Source organism: Arachis hypogaea, chromosome 9 (genome assembly GCF_003086295.3).
Source record: "Arachis hypogaea cultivar Tifrunner chromosome 9, arahy.Tifrunner.gnm2.J5K5, whole genome shotgun sequence".
NCBI classification, from domain to species: Eukaryota; Viridiplantae; Streptophyta; class Magnoliopsida; order Fabales; family Fabaceae; genus Arachis; species Arachis hypogaea.
This window is the reverse complement of record NC_092044.1, coordinates 112,648,825-112,676,366: the sequence shown is the minus strand read 5'-3', so window position 1 is coordinate 112,676,366 and position 27,542 is coordinate 112,648,825. Positions and strand designations below refer to the sequence as shown.

Sequence of the window (27,542 nt, the reverse complement as noted above, 5' to 3'; positions counted from 1 at the left end):
AGTAAAAGTCCCTGAAATATATCTGCAAAGTAATTTCTTTGGGGAATATTTAGAATCTAGAGATTCTTTTTCTTGTTCCAGACTTTTTATAGCTTTCTTAGCTTTTAGACATCCTGACCAGGTTATGTCTAAAGCATCTGTTTCTACTATTAAGTAGTCATTTTCTTCTGGAATATAAAGTTCTGGAAGTTTTTCACATAATTCTTTAATTCTTTGAATTTGCATACTATCTTTTTATACCATTTCCATACTTTTTTAGTACTTATTTTTGAAAATAAGCTTTTAGTGTATTCTGTTATATTCTTTAAAAATCCTTGATCAGAAATATAATTTATACACCCTAAAAATCTTTGTAATTGTTTTCTATCTTCTATTTTATTAGGAAATAAATTACCTTTTCTAGAACATTTGGTTGAAGTTTTAGCTTTCCTTGAGTGGATAGAATTAATCCAAGAAACTCTATTTCTTGCTTTGCTATTCTTGCTTTCTTTTTTCTAAGAACTAATCATTTTTCTTTACATCTTTCTAAAACTATTAATAATTTTTGAAGATGATCTTCTTTATCCTGTTTTGTAAAAATTAGTATATCATCAATGTATACTAAAACAAATTCATTTAACTCTTTTAGATTTTCTTCCATAAATCTTTGATAAATACCTGGGGCTTATTTTAATCCGAATGGTAATACATTCCATTCATAGAGCAACACACTTGTTGATTCTTTTGTTGGGCAAGTAAAAGCAGTTAATTTTTTTGTTTCTTCGTCTAAACGAAGTTGCCAATATCCTGATTTTGCATCAAGAGATGAAAACCAAGTTGCTCCTTTGATTTTTTCTAAAATAGAATTTTTTCTTGGAAGTTTATGAGCATCACCAATAGTTGCTTCATTCATCTTCTTATAGTTAATAACCATTCTTCGTTTTCCCCTTTTAATTTCATTATTGTTTTCGACATAAAAGGCTGGAGCCGCATGAGGACTTTTACTTAATCTTATAATTCCTTTTTCCAAAAGATCTCTACATTCTAATGAGAACTCTTCTTTATCTCTTGCGGAATAAGGAATTTTATTTGGAACATTTATCTCTTTTGTAGGATCTTTTAGTTTAATGCTTACTAATTCGTTATTTGTATTTTTAATATCTAAAGGATTTTCAGCACAAATTTCATCCAAAAGTTCTTCTATCTTTATTTCAAGATTATTTTTTGGAATGTTTATCTGAAAGTATAAATTTAAATAACATGTTTCTAATATAGAAAATATTTTAAATTTTAAGATCTTATCTATAGTAGTAGTTGGTATTTTTATACGTTTTGATTTTTGATTTATTGAAGAATCGTGTGGAGCTTTTAAAACTATATATGTTAATTCTTGAATGAATGGATATAGCTTTAAAAAGTTATTTCCTATGATAAAATCCATTCCAAAATCTAACATATATATAGATGGAACAATGAACCTATAATTTTGAATAAAAATTTCAACCATCTCTGCTTTTTGGTCAATTTTATGTATTGATTTCTCAGCTATTCTAACTCTTAATGGTTTCTTTAATTTTTTCCAATCAAGTTTTATATTTGAACTAGCAAAGCATTGTGTTACTCTAGAATCTATGAAAGCATTTATAAACTTTTCTGTTATTTTTATAGTAATAAATGTGGCATTATTACTCGGTCTCTGAGTCTGTTTCCGAGACATATTCAAAAATATAGTCTAAGTTATCATCAGATTCCTCTAATGGTTCCATGAAACAAGACTTAGCAATTTCTATTTGTTTAGTAAGATCCTTTTTATCCTTCTTTTTCGGGCATTCATTTGCATAGTGTCATTCTTCTTAACAATACCAACACTTACAATTTTCTTTTTTATTCAGGCAATAGTCATTTCTTTGTCTTTTATTTTTATCGTTATTTCTTTTTCTAAAATACCTCTTTTTTCTTCAGTTTGGATAGTATTTTCTTTTTCTAAATTGATATTTTCTTTTTCTTTGAAAATTTTTATTAAGACCATATTTTTGGGGTATCTCTTCATTATCCTGACAACAAATTCTAATTATATTCACAAATCTTTTTTGAGTTGCTTCTTGCATACAGCGTTCTTTTATTTCCTCTCTTATTGCAGAGGTTGCTCCACCAAAATTATTTTCAATTGTCCCTCTATTTATTTCTCTTATAAATCTTCCCATTATAAATTCATTAGCAGGATATGGAAGTTTTGTTATATACATACTAAGATAATGATTTTTATCTTCTTCTTTTAATTTGTAATAATGTATTCTATATTCGCATATATAAGATTCCACATTACATAGATCATATATCTGAATATTAGCTAAATGGTTTTTTGCTTCTTGATATTCTTTATTATAGACTTCTTGTCTATGATTTATAATATTTTTTCCAAAAAATTCTTTATATAGAATCATCATTATATATAATATCTTATCATAAGCTGTTGTTTTTGTTGCTAAATCTTCTATTATTTGGTTTTCTATTGATGTCATATAATCTCTTATAGTTCCTTTAGTATGAAACCCTATGTAATTCCAAATATCTCTTCCAGACAATTCACTAAGTTTTGGATTAGTAAAAGCTTCTAATAAAAAGGAATTCGACCAACTTTCGAAAATTTCTTTTTCATTCTTTTTACAGTCTAAGTCAAGCATTCTTTCTCCTTCCATTTCCTGAATTTTAGGAACGTATTTTGATGGTATTTTTGTATATTTTGAATCTTTATTTATAAACCCTTTTTTAAAAGCATAATTATCAAAACTTGTTTCCCATTTAAATTGAGATTGATTATCCTTAGATGTTCTAGCTTCATTTTTTACTTGCATTGAAATTGCTGGTTCCTCGTCACTTGAATAATCTAGAATGTGTTCTTCATTTTCTATATTTTCAGAATTTACTAATTCTTCTTCTATTTGAAAACCATGTTCCATAATATTATTTTCTTGAGCCATTTTTAATTGTTTAAAAAGCATTGTAACTTCTTCTAATTTTTCTTCAATATTCATAATTTCAATGGTGGTTTTATTTTTAAGTCTGTTATATTGATTATATTTTGAAATTTTTCTTCTTTGGGATTTTCTTTTTCTTTATTTCTTTGAAATTTTATGGATACTAATATTTCTTCAAGCATATCTACTCTAGAATTTAATTGTGGGTTAAAAGTATAATAAAGATGTGGGGAATCATTTCCATGGTAGCATTTTTTAGAAATTCCGTGTGAAAAATAAGTTTTTTCAGGTTTTTGAAGTCCTTCAATAAAACTTATAGTAAAATAAAGATTTTGAGAAAAATCATTTTGTATTGATTTTAAGAATTCAGTGTCATTACAATTAACATTAGTTAAAATCATTAATTTTTGATCTATTAATTTTGATAATTTAATTATTTCTTCTCTTAAATCTTCTAATTTACTTTTTTCCATTAAGTGACGCTTTTTTTGTGAAAAATTACAATTTTAAGTAAAAAATGTAACTTTAGAATGTATGATTTATATTTTACCATGTAAACATATCTTTAAACTTTGATCTGAAACTTATATTTTGCCTAAGTTATAACTTCGTTTGATTTGATTTTCCTCGGGATCTTGGATAAGCAGAGAGGGTAAAGCCAATCACGTGTATAAAAGTGTGCTGCTAAGTGCTAATCCTATGCTTTTCTGAAATTAACAAAAACAAATGATGAATTATAATAATTAAATAATTAAATAAAATATTGGTAAAAGTAAGCAGATGTAATGTAATGGCAAAACGAGATTGGTTGTGGCCTGTGCACTAGATAAGATAGGTAGTGCAGGTCATTTTTGACTTATAACATATTCAGTTATTCACAATTTGCCATCTTGCATATCTGAATCCATAACCCATAAATATAATTACCTGTCCTTTTTTGCCTTCATAACATCCTTCTCACTCAATGATACTTGCCTAATTCGGAAATGGAATCCATTACATGATTTTCATCATTCTTACCGTAGATGTTAGATCCATACATGTGGTCTTAATATATATATAGTTACACATAGATGTGGCAGTTAATTATTGCTCCAAGATAAGATTGTTTATAAATTTTACCCAAATGATATTATATATGTCGTGGTAATAAAAATGTTTTATAAATAAAAAAAATAATTACTAAATTAGATATTATAAATTTGTATATATTTATATATATTATTCCATAGATATTCTTTTAATGAATATTTTTTTTATAAATATTAAAAATTTATAATATTTATTATTCATACTTTTAGTCCAAAATAAAGACTTCATTAAAAATAAACCTATTAAAAATGGCATCTTTTCCTTATCCGATCTTTTGAAAGGTCAAGGGAGGTTAGTTCACTTATCTAAATAAGTAATTGTCTCTCTAAATTTTTTTTCTACTATCTCTTTTTCATTTAAAAGATAAATCTCAACAAGCTTCAAAGATAAAGAGAATGGTTATCCACCAATAAAAATATAATTTTTCAAAAAATAGTTATCTACTCTACTATAAAAATCTGTTTAAAAACCTTGTTAACTTAAGTATCAGAGTCTTATAGATACCATCTCCCACCTTCTCACTAAGAACTCAGACAGACGGAAGTGAAATTTCAAATCCAAAAGTTAAACGTACTCTGACAATTTACGTAAGGCAGAGTTTTTTTGGGTGATAGTAGAAAAATTGACAAATAAGTCACCCTTATTGACACTCTATACTGTACATGAGATTTTCATCTCATACGGCTTCTCGTTCAATTCTTTCTAAGTTATTGAATCCTTTTCTTCATTCGAGAATCTCTCTCCTTCATTCTTCTATTTTTCAAAGAGTAATTAGGACCAATTTAGTCACGTTTTTATGTTTCAATTAATTCTTTTTTGATAATTATTGTCCAAAGTCAAATTTTTTAGTTAATAAAACCCAAAGAATTTATCGATCTCAAAAAGTACATATACATAATAGACATATTGAATTATAATAATATCAAAAATATTGATTTCAGAAGATGAAATATCTAATATTTTTCACCCAAAAAACTAATTGAATTATTTTAAACTGAATGAACTGCTATCACTAAAAACAATCTGGACCTTAGTTTCAGCCTCAAACACTGACCCCTCAGAACATTTATATTTAACGCTAAATCTAAAAATGTTACTCAAAGACAACTCTTTTTAATTCTTAGATAATATTTTTTTAAATATTGTTTCAGATGAAAAATGCTGCGGTGGTGGTAGTTGATTTCTTAAACTTATCTGTAATTAAACTCAAGGACATGGATCCAATAAATTTGTCTGTTTTTAGTTTTTTTTGTGACAAGAAGTTTATTATTAATCTAGCAAATGTTGCAAGCATTTCTATAGTATTATTTAACTTCGGATCTCCATTATTTTGTAAAAATAATATTTTATTTTATATTGTGAAAATAAATGTGATAAGATAAATAAAAGATAAAAATTTAAATAAAATAAAAAATACAACAAAATAAAAATAAAAATAAAAAAATTAAAATTGAATAGAAAGAGTTGGTTTACTTTAATTTTTACTAATTTTTTTTAAAAAAATTCTTCAATCTCACTTATACACATTATAATTTATAAATTAAATTGAGAGGACTCATCAACCTTCTACCCAATTTTTTCAATACAATAAAAGAAGAATCTATTCAATTTTATTTATCTACGTCATGATTTTACTACGAAATAAAAAAATTCAAATTTCTAACCACAGAATACTATAATTACAATAACTAAGAAGATACTTATCATTTTTTATTAAATCAAAATAAAAAAATATTCTAAAACTTATAAACATAAAATCCAATCCAACGATTAAATAAATAAAAATTAGAGTATATCAAAATAAATTAATAATTTTTAAATAATATTTAATCTTTTTATATCACGGACATTTGAATCACGTGTCAAAATGAAATTTAATTCTATGATTACTTTTTTTATTATTTAATAATATTTTATTCTTCTTGGATCTTAGAAAATTGCAGTTATTGATGATCATCACCGCCTGAGAAACACGCTTGTTTGGGAGTATTATTAGTTTCTTCAACTTATGCACGGGGAAGGGAGAACACTTAGATATACATACACATTCAAATTTCAATTTGAAACAAAGACATCCATGTAGATAGAAAAAGACAAATTAAAGATGATCCATGATATATTTGATGTTTGGTAGGTAGAAGAAGAAACAAGCTAAGTGATTCATTTTGATATATAAACAAGAAGGGACACAAAGTAGATGCTAATAGAACCAATGAGAAAGACGAGTCCAATTGCACCACATGCCATACCCAACATCTCTACGTATTCTGTTACTATTTTTGAATTTCTCTTATACCTTGAAACCTCGTATTCATTATTATTCAGCTTGTTATAGTTCCACCCACCATCCCTTTTCTTCAATTCTTCAATTCTTGCCCTCAAAACACTCAAATTTGCATCAACAATGTCTGCTGGCTTATCTGCCAAAAACAATCACAAAATAAAACATGTTTTTTTGTAAAAAATAAACTTTGATATGGTATCATAAAATAAAAAAATATATCATTCGTTGATAATAATAAATTTTGGTTAACAATAACAGAAATAAATTAATATATAATATAAAATCGTTTTGCTATGTTTACGAGTCATGATCTTGAATCTTTAATTTGTTTTTTCCCCTTGAATTAATTTGCTTTTATCAAGGATGAATAATTTCAACTCATGAACACATCTTGTTAAGGATTGATAGATTGAGTAGCGAGTACAAGAATATATGTATTAATTACCATTGTCCTTAGAGCACTGCAATCTTATCTTGGGGTATGGTTGGGAGAGCTTTATTTGCCAGCGGTTTGAAGTCGCACTTGCACCGAAGAAACATGATACGGAGTAAGAAGCCATGATAATAACGATGATGTAGGTTTTGATTTCCTTGATTCCTACCTCATGTATTTATAAAGGAGGATTAATTATTATCTATGATTGAGTACTTTATTTTGACACTATATACTATATTCTATATAGTGAAAGTAGCTAGGCACACAAAATAATAATAATAATATTATACTTCAAAGTGTATCAGGTCCACTTTAGCGACCTTTGATTTAAGATTAGAATAAAAAAGGATGAAAGAAAGTAGAAGTCCAAGTGTATTGTTCCATAGGATTACACATGCCACTGCTTGACTTAATTGAGATCCTTGTACAGAAACATCACCGTACTCAGATTTGAGAATTTTGAGAGTATCTCATGATCAAGAATATGATCATAGATAATGATTACGAGTGCGTTGGATACAATAAAATAAAATAAGATAAATGATGATTTATATGAAATGTTTTTAACGTCAAAATAACAAATAAAAATATTAAATAATTTAATATAACTGACTGTTAATTTGTATATATAGATTTTTGTAAAAATTACATAAAAATTTTGTAAGTACAAAAAAAGATAAAAAATAAAAAAATAAAAAAAATTCAATAATATTACATGTACAATTTTTTTGTAATTAAATTTAATTAAATTAATAAAAAGTACGTCTATATGTCACTGTTTTTTGTTATTTGCATTTTTTAGCATTGAATTTTTTTTTACAAAATAAAAAAACTTATAAATATAATATAAAAAAATTTGCGCATAATATAAAACTTTTATTTACATCACAATTCTTTTTTTAATTTATTGATTAAGTGAGTCAATATTTTGGATATGTGGTGTAATGTACCCTACAAAATCAGAACTTACACCCTATATCTCGGTCACGTTAGCACGTTAAAGAAACAGGTAGCGGATAAACACGATAACAATAACCACCGAAAAATCTCGGCCCAAACCAGGATTCACTCCAACAAATCACTAAATGGATTCAATCCAAAAAGTCTATAAAACGGCAACTGTGAAATCACCAAAGGCATCTAGACTACTCACACTAGTATTTCGTTCTGGTACTCGTATATTAAAAATATTCTTTACTAACTTGAGCATTGGAGTCCTTTTTGCAGGTACCTCACTCGGTCCGTGTTCAAGCAAGGTGCTCCTCGTCGCAGACCCGGTCATCTCCTCAGTAACACCTGGAGTCCGACGTATAGCACAGAGACGAGTATCCTTGCACGAACATTTGGCACCCACTGTGGGGCAAAAAGCCTCACCTTCTAGTTTTTTCCGAGCTAACAATTTCACATTGGCCTTGTATTTTCTTTCCTTTCAGGAACTGAACCATGACGGACCATTTGGTAACTCTCTCGACCAATCCGACCAACGTTGACCTATTAGCTGCAAATTCCGCCTTGTTCGCGAAAAACCAGCGAATGGCCGAACTGTTGGCAGCAATGCAGAACAATGACGAGCAGAAGACCAACAAGAAAGCAAATACCGATCAGCATGAGGAGCGTCAATCAGAATCAAACGCAAAGACGGTGGAAACCAACCCCAAAACAGCAAGACGACGGACTAATCCCTTTTTCCGAAGAAATAATGAGCTTTAAAATGTCTAAAAATTTTACACTTTCAATGACCCTAACACTGTACAAGGGGATCGGAGATCCTAAAATCCATGTTACAAAATTTGAATCAATGATGTTTCTCAATAGTGACTTCGATCCCATCTTGTGCCGATCTTTTCCAACCTTCTTAGATGGAGCTGCTTTATTATGGTTTTCTAACTTACCTTCAGGATCTATATCAAGCTTTGAAGAGTTTGCCAAACTATTTATAAATTATTTTGCAGCATCCAAAATCTACGTGCGAGACTCGAACTATCTCAGCACGATCAAACAGGAACAACATGAAAGCTTAAAGGAGTACATGATGCGGTTCACAGAAGCAGCTATGCAAATCCCCGATCTTAACTCCGAAGTGCAGCTACACGCCATCAAAAGCGAACTCTGTCCCGGAAAATTCCATGAAGCAATAGAAGTGGCAAAATCGAAAATGCTGGAGGAGTTCTGAGAAAAAGCCCAGGGTCAAATTGAAATTGAAGAGCTCAGGGAGGCCAGAAGAAACAAAAGGCCAACCAAAAAAGAAGAGGAAATGCCACACCGACCTACAAGTAAAGACCCCCGAAAACTATTCAAACTAGCGCCGAAGTTCGACTCGTACACAAAATTCAACACAAAAAGGGAGGACATAATCAAGGAAATTCTGCACAACAAACTGATCAAACCACCTATCAGAGCAGGGTCATACCAAGATCAAAAGTATGTGGATCGAAGCAAGCACTATGCTTTCCATCAAAAGTTCGGTCATACAACAGACGAGTGTGTGGTGGCAAAAGATCTGCTTGAAAGGTTGGCAAGACAAGGACTTTTAGACAAATATATCTCGTCAAGAAAGCAACACGACACAGAAAGAGAAGTAGAAAGAGAAAACAAGCAAAAAAAAGTCGTAACACCCCCATCCAAGGGGATAATCAATTACATTTCAGGAGGCTTCGCTAGCAGCAAAAATACCACTTCAGCAAGGAAAAGAAGCTACCGAGCAATGATGACGATGGAAGGATCTCGTCCGGTACGACAAACGTCGGTTCTGACCTCCCACATCGACTTCAGCGCAATCGATTTCAAAACAACCTGCCCAAACTTAGACGACCCTGTTGTCATCTCAGTCCACATAGGAGAGTTAATAATAAAAAAGGTCCTGCTCGATCCAGGAAGCAGCGCCGATGTCTTATTCTACTCAACCTTCAAAAAGATGCACTTCAGCGACAACGTACTACAATCGTCACCCGGAGAATTGGTAGGGTTCTCTGGAGAAAAGGTATCGGTATCAGGGTATATTTGGCTGAGAACAACAATTGGAGAATCTCCAAACAATAAAATACTATACATTCAATTCCTAGTGGTTGATTGCTCCAGCCCTTATAATATCATCCTAGGGCGTCCATCACTGAACGCCTTTGGAGCCATTGTTTCAATAATTCATCTTTGTGTGAAATTTTCTTTGTAGGATAACGTAGTAGGGACGGTATATGTCGACCACAAGGAGGCAAGACAATGCTACAACGCAAGCCTTAAAGCAGTCAAGAAGGAAGAAATACCTCGGATACACACGGTGTACAACTAGAAAAATATACCAACTCTGGCCGAACTGGACCCTCGAAGTGACGACAGTCGTCCCACGCCAACGGATGTTTCTCAATAGTGACTTCGATCCCATCTTGTGCCGATATTTTCCAACCTTTTTAGATGGAGCTGCTTTATTATGGTTTTCTAACTTACCTGCAGGATCTATATCAAGCTTTGAAGCGTTTGCCAAATTATTTATAAATCATTTTGCAGCATCCAAAATCTACGTGCGAGACTCGAACTATCTCAGCACGATCAAACAGGAACAACATAAAAGCTTAAAGGAGTACATGATGCGGTTCACAGAAGTAGCTATGCAAATCCCCGATCTTAACTCCGAAGTGCAGCAACACGCCATCAAAAGCGGACTCTGTCCCGAAAAATTTCAGGAAGCAATAGCAGTGGCAAAACCGAAAACGCTGGAGGAGTTTCGAGAAAAAGCCCAGGGTCAAATTGAAATTGAAGAGCTCAGGGTGGCCAGAAGAAGCAAAAGGCCAACCAAAAAAGATGAGGAAAGGCCACACCGACCTACAAGTAAAGACCCCCGAAAACCATTCAAACTAGCGCCGAAGTTCGACTCGTACACAAAATTCAACACAAAAAGGGAGGACATAATCAAGGAAATTCTGCACAACAAACTGATCAAACCACCTATCAGATCAGGGTCATACCAAGATCAAAAGTATGTGGATCGAAGCAAACACTGTGCTTTCCATCAAAAGTTCGATCATACAACAGACGAGTGTGTGGTGGCAAAAGATCTTCTTGAAAGGTTGGCAAGACAAGGACTTTTAGACAAATATATCTCGTCATGAAAGCAATACGACACAGAAAGAGAAGTAGAAAGAGAAAACAAGCAAAAAGAAGTCGTAACACCCCCATCCAAGGGGATAATCAATTACATTTCAGGAGGCTTTGCTGGCGGCAAAAATACCACTTCAGTAAGGAAAAGAAGCTACCGAGCAATGATGACGATGGAAGGATCTCGTCCGGTACGACAGACGTCGGTTCCGACCTCCCGCATCGACTTCAGCGCGGCCGATTTCAAAACAACCTGCCCGAACTTAGACGACCCTGTTGTCATCTCAGTCCACATGGGAGAGTTAATAATAAAAAAAGGTCCTGCTCGATCCAGGAAGCAGTGCCGATGTCTTGTTCTACTCAACATTCAAAAAGATGCACTTCAGCGACAACGCACTACAACCGTCAGCCAGAGAATTGGTAGGGTTCTCTGGAGAAAAGGTATCGGTATCAGGGTATATTTGGCTGAGAACAACAATTGGAGAATCTACAAACAATAAAACACTATACATTCAATTCCTAGTGGTTGATTGCCCCAGCCTTTATAATATCATCCTAGGGCATCCATCACTGAACGCCTTTGGAGCCATTGTTTCAACAATTCATCTTTGTGTGAAATTTTCTTTGTAGGATAACGCAGTAGGGATGGTATACGTCGACCACAAGGAGGCAAGACAATGCTACAATGCAAGCCTCAAAGCAGTCAAGAAGGAAGAAACACCTCGGATACACACAGTGTACAACTCGAAAAATATACCAACTCTGGCCGAACTGGACCCTCGAAGTGACGAAAGTCGTCCCATGCCAACGGATGACCTTGAAAAGGTACAATTAGGTCAGGAAGAACAATTCACTAACATAGGATCCGCATTCATTGCAGGACAGAAGGACGACCTTATCACAATACTAAAGACAAACGCCGACCTTTTTGCATGGAGACCGGCGAACATGCCTGGTATCGACCCCAATTTTATCTGCCATAGGTTGGCAGTCAACCCCAATACCCGACTTATACGACAAAAGAAAAGAAACTTGGGAGACGAAAGGAGAAAGGCAGCCGAGGCAGAAACAATAAAGCTCCTGGAGGCAGGGTTTATCCGGGAACTACGATTTTCAGCATGGCTAGCAAACGTCATAATGGTGTGAAAAAGCTCGGAAAAGTGGCGCATGTGCGTAGACTTTACCGACTTAAACAAAGCATGCCATAAAGACGGTTACCCACTGCCCAACATAGACAGGCTAGTAGATGACACCTCAGGTTTCCTAGTACTTAGCTTCATGGATACCTACTCAGGTTATAATCAAATTCTCATGCATCCGGGAGACAAAGAAAAAAAAACATTCATCACCGATCAAGGGAACTTCTGTTACAAAGTCATGCTCTTTGGGCTAAAAAACGCGGGGGCAACATATCAACAGCTAATGGACAAAGTGTTCAAAGAACAGATCGGAAGAAACATTGAAATATATGTAGACGACATGGTAGTAAAGTCAACCTCGGAGGAACAGCACAAGGACGACCTGACCGAGGTATTCGAACAGCTCAGAAAACACAATATGGGATTGAATCCAGAAAAGTGCGCCTTCGGAGTACAATAAGGAAAGTTCCTCGGCTTCTTATTAACCAACAGGGGGATAGAGGCAAATCCTGTCTCGCAGTAATCAACATGCAATCTCCTTGGAATAAGAAAGAGGTCCAACAGCTAACAGGTCAGTTAGCAGCTCTTTCCTGCTTCTTGCCAGCAGCAGCAGAAAAATCATATCACTTCTTCAACACCTTAAAAAGTCCGATCAATTCATCTAGATAGAGGAATGTGAAGAAGCTTTCACAAAATTCAAAAATGCCTTAGGGTCACCACCCATATTGAAAAAGCCGGAACAAGGTAAGCCTTTACATCTATTCCTTTCAATTTCAACTAACACAATCAGTTCGGTACTTGTAACAGATAACGAAAAAGAACAACACCCAATATACTTTGTAAGTAAAGTCCTATAGGGTGCTGAGACGATATACCCAATGATAGAGAAACTAGCATTTGGACTAATTGCCACAGATCGGAGGCTACGACATTATTTTCAAGGATACCGAATTATAGTTTGAATCAATCAACCGCTTCGACAAATCCTAGCAAAACCTGACCTAGCAGGAAGACTCACAAAATGGTCGGTCAAACTCTCAGAATTCGACATTACTTATCAGTCCATAGGATCCCCAGGGCCCAAGCCCTGGCCGATTTTATCTCCGAATTCACCAATGAAGTAGAGGAAGCCGAGCCATGGGAATTATATGTAGATGGAGCATCCAATGACAACGGATGCGGAGCAGGAATACTGCTAAAATACAAAACAGGGGTATACGCCGAGCAATCAATAAAATTTCTATTCCAGGCAACAAACAACCAAGCCGAGTATGAGGCGTTATTAGCGGGACTAAGACTCGCAAAAGAAATTCAAGTGCCAAGCTTGCAAGTATATTGTGATTCCTTACTCGTAGTACAACAGGTAACCGGTAACTTCCAAACTAAAGATCCCCTCTTAGAAAAATACTTACATATTACTAAAAACATGATAAAAAGTTTTCAAACATTTGAAATAACGAATATACCCCGAGAACAAAATAGCAGAGCAGATATACTATCAAAGCTAGCAACATATAGAGATGACCAACACTTAGAAAATCTGGTACATCTCACACTAACGAAATCTAGCCTAGATATGCAGTATGTTTTATATGTGTCACGGGAAGGAGATTGGCGAACCCCCATAATACAATACCTAAAGACAGGAGTAGTGCCAGAAGGCGATCCGAGATCTTTCAAAAGAAAAGCAACCAATTACACCCTAATAGGAGATCATCTATACAGACGTGGTTTTTTCCAACCACTACTTAAATGCCTCGCAGGAGATGACGCAAGAGCAGCAGTCGACGAAGTCCATGAAGGTATTTGCGGACACCATATCGGAGGCAGAAGCCTGACAGCAAAAATCTTGCGCCCAGACTACTATTGGCCGACCTTAAGGTCGGACTGCACGAACAAGGTTTGAAAATGCGATTCGTGTCAAAAATGCTCGCCACTAATACACAGTCCAGCCGAGACGTTGCATATGTCCGACGCCAGCTGGCCATTCCACAAGTGGGGCATGGACATCCTCGGACCATTCCCAACATCGCCAGGCCAGGTAAAGTTCCTTTTGGTGGCTATTGATTACTTCACAAAGTGGATATAAGCATAACCACTTGGAAAAATCACCTCGGACAAGGTACAAAAATTTATTTGGAAATTTATTATTTGTAGATGTAGTTTACCAAGAGAAATTATTTCCGATAACGGCAGGCAATTTAGTGATAAAAAAATCACCTCGTTCTTAACTAACATGAATATAAGACACCATTTTTCCTCTGTCGAGCACCCACATACCAATGGGCTCACAGAGGCAGCTAATAAAGTGATTTTGCAGACCCTTAAGAAAAAATTGACCGAGGATAAAGGTCGCTGGGCCGAACTTATACCAGAAATACTGTGGAGTTATAACACAACTCCTCAAACCACGACAAAAGAAAGCCCTTTCCGCTTAGTGTACGGAACAGAGTGCGTAATCCCTTTGGAAATCAGCCAAGGCTCGACCAGGACCGAACACTTCAATGAGAGTGCCAATGAACAATCTCGGCGTGCCGAAATTGACGTCGTTGAGGAAGAACGCAATTACACAGAGCTAAGACAAAAGTCAATGCAACTAGCTATGAAGCGTCAGTACGACAAGAAAGTAAAACCAAGGATCCTTAAACAAGGAGACCTAGTGCTCAGACAACTAGAAGATATTCGGAAGTCACCAGGCCATGGAAAGTTAGCAGCAACATGGGAAGGACCTTTTCGGATCGCCAAAGTAATCGGAAGAGGTGCCTACTGCTTAGAGACATTGAACGGAACAGCCTTACCAAATACATGGAATATTTCGTCACTTAAATACTACTATAGCTAATCATGATGTTGTAAGAAGCAGGATGGCCAGGTACTCTTTTTCCTAGCCACGAGGTTTTTCCCTAAGGAGGGTTTACTCGGGTAGGTTTTAACGAGGCCGACCATCCTGCAAACCTCAAACATGAGGAACAATTACATATGAATAAAAGCATACATTTACTATACTATGCAGTCATATTCTAAACATATTACGAACCAACAAGGTATAAACGTTGGAATCATATAGCATAACATAGCAAAGCCATTCCGAAACCATAGTTCAGACAATCAATCATTAACGTTGGAACAAAAACTGACAAGTTTTTCAAAAAACAAAATACAAATCCAAACTACTTTCTACCAAGATATCAAATAGGCGGTGGAACATTCTCATCATGATCATCGCCAGCCTCATCTTGAACTAACTCTCCATTAATAACTATCTTCGTCACATCAAATTGACGAATATCAAACCCGGGAACAAACAGCGACACCTGAGAAACAGCTCGATCAAACCCCGAGGTAAACATTTCTATACCTTGATCCTCCAGCTCATGAATACGGGAAATCATCTCACCTTTTGTCTTGTCATTATCCCTTATCTCGGCCTGAAGAGTCTGAATCTGATCCTGAAGATGACATACTTCCTGCTCCTTCTCCTTCAACTTCGCAGCAATATCGGTAACAGCGTCTTCCTTCTCCTTCATCTTAGCTGTAATGTCAATAATAACCCCCTCATTCTCTTTCACCAAACGCTCTAGAGCAGCAAACTTATCAACATCAACCTGTTGCTCGGCCCCAAGAAATTCGGTGGTACGACTAACACACAGTAGACGAGCAGCAACAAACTGACAGGGTAATATTAAACCCAATCAAAAAAAAAAAGAGAGGAGAAAGAAGAAAAAGAGAGTCGAAAATTACCTGAACATATTTACCTAAGGCTTCCACCCCGGCACGGCGGGTAAGCACCATGTCCCCAGGAAATTGGGAAGCCCTCTCAGAAGGCTCGGCCAGAGAAAATTTATCACTCCACAAAGAATGAGCATTCGCCCCAGGAATGAAACCATGGAGTTTACGTTGATGATAAAAAAAACTAAGGTTGAAATCTCGGCAGGAGCTTTACCCCCTTCAGACAGCACCTCCAAAGAATTGTCAGACTCGTCCCTTTTTCTTTTTGAAGAAACTGGCTGCGCAGTAGAGAAAGCAACACCCTCCTCACCAGTCTTCAGAAACACAGAGGTACTCACACCTTTCTCCTTTTTCTTATCAAGGAAAGACTGAAGCCTGGACGACGTTAGATGCGGAACCCGTCCTCCTACAAACAAGCACAAACAAACATCAATTATCAAACAATAGACTAATACTATATATATATATATATATATATATATATATATATATATATATATATATATATATATATATATATATATATATTACCTATATACGTCCTCAACCCGTCCCTATCATTCTCTTTTTCAAAATTCAACATCTCAGAGATCGAAAGGCACTCTCCAGTGGCAAAATTTTTTACCAAAAAGTCAATAACTAAATCCTCCTCCTCGGTCCTATAAGCCTCGAGAACTTACATAGGCTCGGAACACCAATAAAGCGGATACCTCTCCATCAACTCATCATCAAGATAAAAAGGGTATTCAGTTTCTACATATCGGACTTTGACGAATAGGAATTTGAAATTTTTAAAAGAAGACTTATAAAGAAGGAATATAGAACGACCGGAAAAGCTACTCAAACAAACCCATAAACCCTTTCGAACTCCCTTGGACTGAAACAGAGAAAAGAAAATCCCAAGAGAAGGAGAATATTCAAGAAAATCCATCAAACACTAGTACGCCTTCAGGAACACCCACAAATTCAGGTGTAGTTGAGAAGGGGCACAATTCAGCTGAGTCAAGACGTCGCATTCAAAAGAAGAAAAAGGAAACCTAATATACAACTCAGATAAACAAGGAGAATACATATCGAAGTACCCCCAATCTCCCCTACGCTCACAAACCCTATCCTCACTCGAGCAGGGCAGAAGTTCGATAGCAACATTAGAATCATCCTTAGTCAATTTCATGGCACGAAGCTCTCGAAGAGAATCAAAACTACAGTACGAAGAAGCACGGGTCTTAACATCGTCATGTACCCAATAATAAAGATCATCTTTTTTAACCTCAACAACTTTCTGCTTTTTCTTCAACTTTTTCTTTTCCATTACAGACTAAACTACGACAAGATATAGAGAAAGAGTAGAAGACAAAGAAGAAGAAAATTCTAACCTTTGGAAGTCATTTTCGGTCAAAATTTGAGTAAAAAGGAGTGACTTTTTGAGATTTTCCAAGAGAAAGAAACAGTAAAAGCCTATTACAACCCACTAACTAAGTGGAAAAGTAAAAAGACGAACCGCTAAGGAACCAGGGGTCAAAAATGGTACAGATGCAGTCATTAAGTGAAATAACTACAACACGTTTTCCTAAAAAAGGGAAAAAAAACACCCCTTTGAATCCAATAATTAATCATTAAACCATCTTTTCAAAAATTACAGATTGCAAACCACAAGACCTAACAAAACGCAGCGTTGAGGTTGGGGGCTGCCAAGACCGAGATATAGGTCGACTTAAGCTCAACTTGCTAAAAATAAAAACCCAGGCAAGTTAAGCTTGGGGGCTGTGTACTGCACCTTACAAAATCAGAACCTACCCCCTATATCTCGGCCACGTTAAAGAAGCAGGTAGGCAGCGGATAAACACAATAACAATAACCACCCAAGAATCTCAACCCAAACCGGGATTCACTCCAACAAATCACTAAACGGATTCAACCCAAAAAGTCTATAAAATGGCAACTGCTGAAATCACCAAAGGCATCTAGACTACACACACTAGTATTTCGTTCTGGTACTCGTATATTGAAAAATATTTTTTACTAACTTGAGCGTCGGAGTCCGTTTTGTAGGTACCCCCGCTCGGTCCGTGTTCAAGCAAGGTGCTCCTCGTCTCAAACCCGGTCATCTCCTCAGTAACACCTAGAGTCCGACGTATAGCACGGAGACGAGTATCCTTGCACGAACATGTGGTTTTTTAAAAATTTCTGTTAAGTGTGCCAAAAATTTCTTTAGTTAAATGTCAATCTTTTAAACATATAGTCTTTTAAAAAATTTTGTATTGTGCACCAAAATTTAAAAAATTTATATATTGTGTACTAAAATTTTGTGTTGGGTGTATTTTATTGGTTGAGTGTTAATACTCTAAGAATGTGGTCTTTTAAAAAATTTTGTACTATGCATCAAAATTTCTATGGTGTGAATAAAATTTTTTGTGCTTTTATTTGCTTAAAGAAGATGACAACTATGATGGTGATGATAATGATAGAAGACGATGAAAAAAATCAAACAAGTATTGAAGAAAAACAATAGAAGAAAATGATGACGACGACAGAGATGACGATGATGATGTCATTGAAGAAGACGACCTCAATAAACGATAATGAAGAATGAAGAAGAGGAGGAGAAAGAAAAAAAAAGCAGTTGTAGCATATATATACATACCTTCAAAAAAGATGTGTGCTGTAATTTAGTTAAATACTTAATTTTAAAATATTTGGACACCTTAAGAAATGTGTATTAAAAATGTATAAAAAAGTTATATATATATATATATATATATATATATATATATATATATATATATATATATATATATATATGACCATGTTAATAATAATGATAGAAGAGGAAGAAGCAACTTAATTTTAAAATGGTTGGACGCATTTTTATTGAATTCTTTTTATATTATAAAGAAACGTGTACTAAAGGTGTATAAAAAAGTAATATATATATATATATATATATGTTAAAAAATTATCAAAATTTATTATATTTTATCATTACTTAGTCATTTATATTTAAAAATATAGGATAAAGTATGTTATTGAATTATTAAACTAAATGAATTGAATTTTAATGGTTAAATAATGGTAAAAAATAATAAATTTTGATAAGCCTCTAATATTCTTTATATATATAATTTAAAAAATAAACCTCCCATTTTGGTACTCCAGTCCGCTATTCCCAAAGATGTCTGTTTTCTCTCCTATAAACAAATTTACTTTTATTTATTTATTTATTTTATCATTTTGGACAATATTTGTTGAATTTCTGCGAGAAGAAGAGCAGAATAAGAAGATAATATTATATATGAAGTTGTTGTGTTGAAGTTGTTTTACATAATATAAAAGTCATGTTATTTATACAAATATTTTCAACTAATCTCATAAATATTCATCTACTAATTACGAGCTATTACTAACTTAATTCCCAACTACTAACAACTCTAATAATATTTTAATAATATTCAAAGTATCTTAATAAAATCTTGCTAGAATTCTATATTTAATTAACAATATATATGTTTTTATTGAGATTGAAACTCATCAACACTGCATCATGCGAAAAAAACCCTTAAAGAAGAAAGTAGATATTTATATCTTGATATAAAATGACGTCAATATTAAAAACTCTTGAGAAGCAGTTGGCTTTGTGTTATTAGTAATTACATCTCATTTATTTGTCACGACAATGTGAAAGTAATATATAATTTATTCGGCTTTTCCACTTTCTAATGAAAGCTTTAGTCTCCACGCTATGAAGAACAAGTTTACTAGCCAGCTAGTAGAACTCACATGCATAATTACTAACATACATATATAAATGCCAACAAAATTATTTCAATATTGATTAAATTACTTTTAGATCTAAAAATGTTACTCAAAGACAACTCTTTTGAATTCTTAGATAATATTTTTTTAAATATTGTTTCAGATGAAAAATGCTGCCGTGGTGGTAGTTGATTTCTTAAACTTATCTGTAATTAAACTCAAGGGCATGGATCCAATGAATTTGTCTGTTTTTAGTTTTTTTTTTTGACAAGAAGTTTATTATTAATCTAGCAAATGTTGCAAGCATTTCTATAGTATTATTTAACCTCGGATCTCCATTATTTCGTAAAAATAATATTTTATTTTATATTGTGAAAATAAATGTGATAAGATAAATAAAAGATAAAAATTTAAATAAAATAAAAAATACAACAAAATAAAAATAAAAATAAAAAAATTAAAATTGAATAGAGAGAGTTGGTTTACTTTAATTTTTATTAATTTTTTTTAAAAAAATTCTTCAATCACACTTATACACATCATAATTTATAAATTAAATCGGGAAAACTTATAACTTTCTACCCAATTTTTTCAATACAATAAAAAAAAATCCATTCAATTTTATTTATCTACGTCATGATTTTACTACGAAATAAAAAAATTCAAATTTCTAACCACAGAATACTATAACTACAATAACTAAGAAGATACTTATCATTTTTTATTAAGTCAAAATAAAAAAATATTCTAAAACTTATAAACATAAAATCCAATCCAATGATTAAATAAATAAAAATTAAAGTATATCAAAATAAATTAATAATTTTTAAATAATATTTAATCTTTTTATATCACGGACATTTGAATCACGTATCAAAATAAAATTTAACTCTACAATTACTTTTTTTTATTATTTAATAATATTTTATTCTTCTTGGATCTTAGAGAATTGCAGTTATTGATGATCATCACCGCCTGAGAAACACGCTTGTTTGGGAGTATTATTAGTTTCTTCAACTTATGCACGGGGAAGGGAGAATACTTAGATATATATACACATTCAAATTTCAATTTGAAACAAAGACATCCATGTAGATAGAAAAAGACAAATTAAAGATGATACATGATATATTTGATGTTTGGTAGGTAGAAGAAGAAACAAGCTAAGTGATTCATTTTGATATATAAACAAGAAGGGACACAAGGTAAATGCTAATAGAACCAATGAGAAAGACGAGTCCAATTGCACCACATGCCATACCCAACATCTCTACGTATTCTGTTACTATTTTTGAATTTCTCTTATACCTTGAAACCTCGTATTCATTATTATTCAGCTTGTTATAGTTCCACCCACCATCCCTTTTCTTCAATTCTTCAATTCTTGCCCTCAAAACACTCAAATTTGCATCAACCATGTCTGCTGGCTTATTTGCCAAAACAATCACAAAATAAAACATGTTTTTTTGTAAAAAAATAAACTCTGAAATCTGATATGGTATCATAAAATGAAAAAATATATCATTTGTTGATAATAATAAATTTTTGTTAACAAAAACAGAAATAAATTAATATATAATATAAAATCGTTTTGCTGTGTTTGCGAGTCATGATCTTGAATCTTTAATTTGTTTTTTCCCCTTGAATTAATTTGCTTTTATCAAGGATGAATAATTTCAACTCATGAACACATCTTGTTAAGGATTGATAGATTGAGTAGCGAGTACAAGAATATATGTATTAATTACCATTGTCCTTAAAGCACTGCAATCTTATCTTGGGGTAAGGTTGGGAGAGCTTTATTTGCCAGCGATTTGAAGTCGCACTTGCACCGAAGAAACATGATACAGAGTAAGAAGCCATGATAATAACGATGATGTAGGTTTTGATTTCCTTGATTCCTACCTCATGTATTTATAAAGGACGATTAATTATTATCTATGATTGAGTACTTTAGTTTGACACTATATAGTATATTCTATATAGTGAAAGTAGCTAGGCACACAAAATAATAATAATAATATTATACTTCAAAGTGTATCAGGTCCACTTTAGCGACCTTTGATTTAAGATTAGAATAAAAAAGGATGAAAGAAAGTAGAAGTCCAAGTGTATTGTTTCATAGGATTACACATGCCACCGCTTGACTTAATCGAGATCCTTGTACAGAAACATCACCGTACTCAGATTTGAGAATTTTGAGAGTATCCCATGATCAAGAATATGATCATAGATAATGATTACGGAGTGCGTTGGATACAATAAAATAAAATAAGATAAATGACGATTTATATGAAATGTTTTTAACGTCAAAATAACAAATAAAAATATTAAATAATTTAATATAACTGACTGTTAATTTGTATATATAGATTTCTGTAAAAATTACATAAAAATTTTGTAAGTACAAAAAGAAGATAAAAAAATTCAATAATATTACATGTACAATTTTTTTGTAATTAAATTTAATTAAATTAATAAAAGGTACGTCTATATGTCACTGTTTTTTGTTATTTGCATTTTTTAGCATAGAAATTTTTTTTACAAAATAAAAAAACTTGTAAATATAATATAAAAAAATTTGCGCATAATATAAAACTTTTATTTACAGCACACATTTTTTTTTAATTTATTGATTAAGTGAGTCAATATTTTGGATATATGGTGTACTGTACCCTACAAAATCAGAACCTACATCCTATATCTCGGCTACGTTAGCACGTTAAAGAAGCAGGTAGGTAGCGGATAAACACGATAACAATAACCATCCAAAAATCTCGGCCCAAACCAGGATTCACTCCAACAAATCACTAAACGGATTCAATCCAAAAAGTCTATAAAACGGCAACTGTAAAATCACCAAAGGCATCTAGACTACTCACACTAGTATTTCGTTCTGGTACTAGTATATTAAAAATATTCTTTACTAACTTGAACATCGGAGTCCTTTTTGCAGGTACCACACTCGGTCCGTGTTCAAGCAAGGTGCTCCTCGTCGCAGACCCGGTCATCTCCTCAGTAACACCTGGAGTCCGACGTATAGCACAGAGACGAGTATCCTTGCACGAACATTTGGCACCCACTGTGGGGCAAAAAGCCTCACCTTCTAGTTTTTTCCGAGCTAACAATTTCACATTGGCCTTGTATTTTCTTTCCTTTCAGGAACTGAACCATGACGGACCATTTGGTAACTCTCTCGACCAATCCGACCAACGTTGACCTATTAGCTGCAAATTCCGCCTTGCTCGCGGAAAACCAGCGAATAGCCGAACTGTTGGCAGCAATGCAGAACAATGACGAGCAGAAGACCAACAAGAAAGCAAATACCGATCAGCATGAGGAGCGTCAATCAGAATCAAACGCAAAGACGGTGGAAACCAACCCCAAAACAGCAAGACGACGGACTAATCCCTTTTCCGAAGAAATAATGAGCTTTAAAATGTCTAAAAATTTTACACTTTCAATGACCCTAACACTGTACAAGGGGATCGAAGATCCTAAAATCCATGTTACAAAATTTGAAAATCAATGATGTTTCTCAATAGTGACTTCGATCCCATCTTGTGCCGATCTTTTCCAACCTTCTTAGATGGAGCTGCTTTATTATGGTTTTCTAACTTACCTGCAGGATCTATATCAAGCTTTGAAGAGTTTGCCAAATTATTTATAAATCATTTTGCAGCATTGATGAGCGGATAATTTGTACGCTTTTTGGCATTGTTTTTAGTATGTTTTTAGTATGATCTAGTTGGTTTTTAGTATATTTTTATTAGTTTTTAGTTAAAATTTACTTTTCTGGACTTTACTATGAGTTTGTGTATTTTTCTGTGATTTCAGGTATTTTCTGGCTGAAATTGAGGGATCCGAGCAAAAATCTGATTCAGAGACTAAAAAGGACTGTAGATGCTGTTGGATTCTGACCTCCCTGCACTCAAAGTGGATTTTCTGGAGCTACAGAAGCCCAATTGGCGTGCTCTCAACGGCGTTGGAAAGTAGACATCCTGGGCTTTCCAGAAATATATGATAGTCCATACTTTGCCCAAGATTTGATGGCCCAAACCGGCGTTCAAAGTCACCCTCAGGAATTCCAGCGTTAAATGCCGGAACTGGCACAAGAATGGGAGTTAAACGCCCAAACTGGCACCAAAGCTGGCGTTTAACTCCAAGAGGAGTCTCTACACGAAAATGCTTCATTGCTCAGCCCAAGCACACACCAAGTGGGCCCGGAAGTGGATTTTTATGTCATTTACTCATCTCTGTACACCCTAGGCTACTAGTTTTCTATAAGTAGGACATTATACTATTGTATTTTCATCTTGGTTCTTCTGGTTCCCTCTCTGGGACCGAAGCCAATGATCACTCTTGTTCTTATGTATTTTCAACGGTAGAGTTTCTACACACCATAGATTAAGGTGTGGAGCTCTGCTGTACCTCGAGTATTAATGCAATTACTATTGTTCTTCTATTCAATTCCGCTTGTTCTTGTTCTAAGATATCACTTGTTCTTCAACTTGATGAATGTGATGATCCGTGACACTCATCATCATTCTCACCTATGAACGTGTGACTGATAACCACCTCCGTTCTACCTTCGATTGGGTGAATATCTCTTGGATTCCTGATACACGATGCATGGTTGATCGCCTGACAACCGAGTGCTCGCCTGACAAACGAGCCAGCCATTCCCGTGAGATCAGAGTCTTCGTGGTATAGGCTAGAACTGATGGCGGCATTCAAGAGAATCCGGAAGGTCTAACCTTGTCTGTGGTATTCTGAGTAGGATTCAATGATTGAATGACTGTGACATGCTTCAAACTCCTGAAGGCGGGGCGTTAGTGACAGACGCAAAGGAATCACTGGATTCTATTCCGGCCTGATCGAGAACCGACAGATGGATAGCCGTGCCGTGACAGGGTGCGTTGAACATTTCCACTGAGAGGATGGGAGGTAGCCACTGACAACGGTGAAACCCTTGCTTAAGCTTGCCATGGAAAGGAGTAAGAAGGATTGGATGAAGACAGTAGGAAAGCAGAGAGACGGAAGGGAAGGCATCTTCATACGCTTATCTGAAGTTCCTGCCAATGAATTACATAAGTATCTCTATCTTTATCTTTATGTTTTATGCGTTTATCACCATACCCATTTGAGTTTGCCTGACTGAGATTTACAAGGTGACCATAGCTTGCTTCATACCAACAATCTCTGTGGGATCGACCCTTACTCGCGTAAGGTTTATTACTTGGACGACCCAGTACACTTGCTGGTTAGTTGTGCGAAGTTGTGTTTATGCCATGGTGTTGAACACCAAGTTTTTGGTTTCATCACCGGGGATTATTTGAGTTGTGAAAAGTATTGATCACAATTTCGTGCACCAAGTTTTTGGCGCCGTTGCCGGGGATTGTTGAGTTTGGACAACTGACGGTTCATCTTGTTGCTTAGATTAGGTATTTTTTTCAGAATTTTTGAAGATGAATTCTAGAGTTTCATGATGATTTGTTGAAGTCTGGCTGGCTGTGAAGCCATGTCTAATTTCATTGGACCGAGGTTTCAACTTATCATCACAAGAGCTTGTTGATTTCTATCAATCTTGCTGTTGGAGCAGTGATCTGCTAAGGCTTGGCTGGCCATTGGCCATGTCTAGTGTTTTGGACCGAAGCTTTCTTTGAGAGCTTGGCTGGCTGTGAAGCCATGTCTAATTCCTGGACCGGAGTCTTAGACTAAACATTGCATGATTCCTGGAATTCTCATTAAGAATTTTGATATCTTTGTCCACTTAATTTTCGAAAATCACAAAAAAAAATTTACAAAATCATAAAAACCAAAAATATTGTATGTTTCTTATTGAGACACTAGTCTCATTTTAAGTTTGGTGTCAATTGCATGCATTCATTCATGTGTCTTAGTGATCTTCAAGATGTTCTTGATGATTTCTTACTCTAATCTTTAAATTCTCTTGACTTGGGTGTTTTGTGTGTCTCATATGCATTCTCATTAGTGTCAGTAGAATACAAACTGCTAAGTTTGGTGTCTTGCATGCATTGTTATTTGATTCTTGTTGCATTTTGATTTTTCCTTATTATTAAAAATCCAAAAATATTTTTAATTTGTGTCTTCTCAAGTCAATAATACAGAGAATTGAAGATTCAGAACATACAGCAGAGGAATTACACAGAAAAAGCTGGGCGTTTAAAACACCCAGTGAAGAAGGACAGACTGGCGTTTAAACGCCAGCCAGGGTACCTGGTTGGGCGTTTAACGCCCAAAAGGGTATAGTTTTGGGCGTTAAACGCCAGAATGTGCACCATTCTGGGCGTTTAACGCCAGGATGGCACAAGAGGGAAGATTTTGTTTTTAATGCAGTTTTTTTTTCAGTTTTCAAACTTTTTCAAAATCAAATCTTTTTCAAATCATATCTTTTCAATCATATGTTTTCAAAATCAATTTCTTTCTATTTTTAAAAAAATACTTGCTATCAATTAATGATTTGATTCAACATTTCAAGTATGTTGCCTTTTCTGTTGAGAAAGGTTTAATGTTTGAATCATATCTTTTCTTGTTAGCCAAGTTTTTAATTTTCAAAATCAAATCTTTTTAAAATGTTTTTCAAATCATATCTTCTCAATCACATCTTTTTAAAACTAATCATATCTTCTTAACCACATCTTTTTCAAAATAGTTTTCAATCAATTCTTTTTGATTTCTAATTTCAAAATCTTTTTCAAAAATCACTTGATTTCTTTTCCACTTTCATTTTCGAAAATCAATTAGTGTTTTTCAAAAATGTTTTCAAAATCTTTTACTTAATTTTCGAAAATTACTTCCCTTCTTCTCACATCCTTCTATTTATGGACTAACACTATTCCTTAATGCAAAATTCGAACTCCATCTTCTTTGATAAGTTCGAATTTTCTACTTCTGTCTTCTACTTTTCTTTTCCTCTGACACCTAAAGGAATCTCTATACTGTGACATAGAGGATTCCACATTTTCTTGTTCCCTTCTCTTTCTTATGAGCAGAAGCAAGGACAAAAGCATTCTTGTTGAGGCTGATCCTGAACCTGAAAGGACCTTGAAGAGAAAGCTAAGAGAAGCCAAAACACAACTCTCTGTAGAGGACCTCACAGAAATCTTCAAAGAAGAAGAACCTATGGCAGCCGAAAACAACAACAATGCCAACAATGCAAGGAAGGTGCTAGGTGACTTTACTGCACCTACTCCCGACTTTTATGGGAGAAGCATCTCTATCCCTGCCATTGGAGCAAACAACTTTGAGCTTAAGCCTCAATTAGTTTCTCTAATGCAACAGAATTGCAAGTTCCATGGACTTCCATTGGAAGATCCTCATCAGTTTTTAGCTGAATTCTTGCAAATCTGTGACACTGTCAAGACTAATGGGATTGACCCTGAGGTCTACAGACTTATGCTATTCCCTTTTGCTGTAAGAGACAGAGCTAGGACATGGTTGGACTCACAACCTAAAGAAAGCCTGGACTCTTGGGAAAAGCTAGTCAATGCCTTCTTGGCAAAGTTCTTTCCACCTCAAAAATTGAGTAAGCTTAGAGTGGAAGTCCAAACCTTCAGACAGAAGGAAGGAGAATCCCTCTATGAAGCTTGGGAAAGATACAAACAATTAATCAGAAAGTGTCCTTCTGATATGCTTTCTGAATGGAGCATCATAGGTATTTTCTATGATGGTCTCTCTGAACTATCCAAAATGTCTTTGGATAGCTCTGCTGGAGGCTCTCTTCATCTGAAGAAGACGCCTACAGAAGCTCAAGAACTGATTGAAATGGTTGCAAATAACCAATTCATGTACACTTCTGAAAGGAATCCTGTGAACAATGGGACTAATCAGAAGAAAGGAGTTCTTGAGATTGACACTCTGAATGCCATATTGGCTCAGAACAAAATATTGACTCAACAAGTCAATATGATTTCTCAAAGTCTGTCTGGAATGCAAAATGCACCAAGCAGTACTAAGGAGGCTTCATCTGAGGAAGAAGCTTATGATCCTGAGAACCCTTCAATGGAAGAGGTGAATTACATGGGAGAACCCTATGGAAA

The 27,542-nt window shown here is 34.3% G+C and overlaps 1 protein-coding gene and 1 non-coding gene across 4 annotated transcripts; both read right to left on the bottom strand.

The window, feature by feature from the left end:
- Window positions 1–6,141: 6,141 nt before the first annotated feature.
- LOC112713089 (uncharacterized) lies at window positions 6,142–21,594 on the bottom strand. Of its 3 annotated transcripts, none has more exons than XR_011865173.1 (2): window positions 21,228–21,594; window positions 6,142–6,469 (listed from the first exon to the last, which is right to left on the bottom strand). XR_011865173.1 is itself a non-coding variant. In XM_025765842.3 (2 exons), the coding sequence occupies exons 1-2, from the start codon at window positions 6,891–6,893 to the stop codon at window positions 6,210–6,212; spliced, it is 375 nt and encodes a 124-aa protein (XP_025621627.1). In that variant the 5' UTR covers window positions 6,894–7,574; the 3' UTR covers window positions 6,142–6,209. The 3 variants fall into 3 exon arrangements, 1 of the variants encoding a protein (XP_025621627.1); XM_025765842.3 differs by lacking the exon at window positions 21,228–21,594 and adding an exon at window positions 6,779–7,574; XR_011865174.1 differs by lacking the exon at window positions 6,142–6,469 and adding an exon at window positions 20,509–20,906.
- A 5,436-nt stretch (window positions 21,595–27,030) lies between these two features.
- Window positions 27,031–27,138, bottom strand: LOC112713992 (small nucleolar RNA R71). Its single transcript, XR_003158950.1, has one exon. It is a non-coding gene; the product is annotated as a small nucleolar RNA R71 (small nucleolar RNA).
- Window positions 27,139–27,542: the final 404 nt, after the last annotated feature.

Coding starts and splice junctions, on each gene's coding strand:
- LOC112713089 (XM_025765842.3), bottom strand. CDS start 6,893: ATGGCTTCTTACTCCGTATCATGTTTCTTCGGTGCAAGTGCGACTTCA. Junction 6,470..6,778: donor GCAGTGCTCTAAGGACAATG/GTAATTAATACA, acceptor TGTTTTTGGCAG/ATAAGCCAGCAGACATTGTT.